This window comes from Chelonoidis abingdonii, unplaced genomic scaffold (assembly GCF_003597395.2).
Source record: "Chelonoidis abingdonii isolate Lonesome George unplaced genomic scaffold, CheloAbing_2.0 scaffold0656, whole genome shotgun sequence".
Lineage (NCBI taxonomy): Eukaryota > Metazoa > Chordata > Testudines > Testudinidae > Chelonoidis > Chelonoidis abingdonii.
In genome coordinates this window covers 5,317-7,367 of record NW_027424917.1, presented here as the reverse complement: position 1 = coordinate 7,367, position 2,051 = coordinate 5,317, and the positions used below count along the sequence as shown (strand labels likewise).

At 54.3% G+C, this 2,051-nt stretch overlaps 1 protein-coding gene across 1 annotated transcript in view; it reads left to right on the top strand.

Annotated features, from left to right (window-relative positions):
- The window catches only part of LOC116832797 (serine protease 33-like), a 6,134-nt gene extending 5,114 nt beyond the window's left edge, over positions 1-1,020 (top strand). Inside the window, exons 2-3 of the mRNA XM_032793828.1 lie at positions 370-539; positions 718-1,020. Of these exons, the coding sequence (XP_032649719.1) occupies positions 370-539; positions 718-1,020 (473 nt within the window). The remainder of the gene's footprint in view (positions 1-369; positions 540-717) is intronic.
- Positions 1,021-2,051: the final 1,031 nt, after the last annotated feature.

The window sequence follows — 2,051 nt, the reverse complement described above, 5'->3', positions numbered from 1 at the left end:
GCAGCCACAGCCCAAACAGGCAAAGCAAAGCCCAGCGGCTGCTGAAGAGACGAGATCTTCCAGTGGGAGACAGAATGAGGTGTTGGGATGGGAGTGGGGTCTAATGGTTAGAGCTGGGGGGCTGGGAGCCAGGACTCCTGGCTTCTCTCCCCAGCTTGGGGAGGGAATTGGGGTGTGCTGGGTTAGAGCGGGTTGGCTGGGAGCCAGCACCCCTCATGTGCTTAAAAACTCCTATTCTCACCTGACCTACCTAGGTGGGCACAGATGGGGCATCTCCATCTCTGCAGGGGAACAGACAGTCAGAGATGATCCTGCCCCAGGTGGAGATGGCTCAGGTGGGCCCTGATGAGGTGTAATTTTTCTCCACAGAAAGTCTCCCTGCTCCCCGCACTCTGCAGGAGGTTCAGGTCCCACTCATAGATGTCGAGACGTGCAATGACCTCTATAGCAAACCCATCACAGGGTCCCCAGGGTCGCGTCCCATCAAAGACGGCATGGTGTGTGCTGGCTACCCCGAAGGAGGGAAGGACTCCTGCCAGGTGAATGGATTCAGGGACACCCCAGGAGATCCAGGAGCCCGGGGCTGCGATTGGAGGGGGCTGCGGGTCAGGCTTGAGGGACATGGGCAGAGCTGGTGGGGGTCAGGTATGTAGTCCCCTGGGGCTGCAGGTTGGGATTGCAGGGCACTGGTCTAACTGGTTCTCCTTCTCTCTCTAGGGGGATTCTGGGGGACCCCTCGTTTGCCCGCAGGCAGGTTCCTGGTTCCTGATCGGCATCGTGAGCTGGGGAATTGAGTGTGCCCTCCCCTACCGTCCTGGGGTCTATACCCGGGTCTCGGCCTATTCCGACTGGATCCAGCGGCAGCTCCCCAGTGTGGAATTTGGGGTGGCTAATGTCACCATTAGCCCTCAGCCTAATGCCGGCTACACTCCAGCACCCACCCCCCTGCTTCTCGGCACCCTCCTGGTGGCCAGCGCTGCCCCAGGGATGGGGCCACCGCTTTCTAAGCTGCTAATTTAACAGTCAGCCCTGCCAGGGAAAAGACAAGCCACCAGAATTACAACCCATGACTATAGGGCTGGGAAGGGCATGGGATCTAGTGGGCTAGTGACTGGGGGAGGGGACTGGGTGTCAGGACTCCTGGGTTCTATCGCTGACTTTGGGAGCGGATTGAGATCTGGTGGGTTAGAGCAGGGCTTGGGAGCAGGACTCCTGGGTTCTCCCCCTGGCTCTGCCACAGACTCCCTGTGTGACCTTAGGCAAGTCTCAGGTCTCTTTGAGTCTCATAGATGTGAGAGGGGGAGAATAAACTTGCCTTGGTCTGTTTAGAAAGTGAGCTCTTCGGGGCAGAGACTGGCGCCCATGGTGGGTCTGGGCAGTGCCAGCACAATTGGGCACTGATCTCAGTTATAGTCTTTGCATCACCTGGCACAAGCATTCCTGGCCCATGTTCAGGTGTCATAGGTCCTACAATAATACAGAGAATACTAGTAATAAACGATATGTTTGTCTGTCTCGACTGCATCTGTCTGTCTAGACTGTATATGCCTGGCCGTCTAGTTTGCCTTGTCTGTCTGTCGAGACTGTTTCTGCCCCTCTGTCTAAATTCTGCCTGTCTAGGCTGTCTGTCTCTTAATATCAGAGGGGCAGCCGTGTTAGTCTGGATCTGTAAAAGCTGCAAAGAGTCCTGTGGCACCTTATAAACTAACAAACATATTGGAGCATGAGCTTTCGTGGGTGAATACCCACTTCATTGGATGCATGCCTAGACTGTGTCTGTCTGTACCATCACCATCTGTCTATATTGTGCCTGTCTGTCTAGGACGGGTCCATCTCTCATTACCCACAATGATACAAAATAAATAACCCCAAGAATACTGTGAATTTCCTTGGGCTGTTCTATCCTTGGTGATTTACACAACAATGATAACACAAAGGACCCTGTGTGCAGTTCTGGTCCCCCATGTTTAAGAAGGATGAATTCAAACTGGAACAGGTTCAGAGACGGGCTACTAGGATGATCCGAGGAATGGAAAACCTGCCTTATGAAA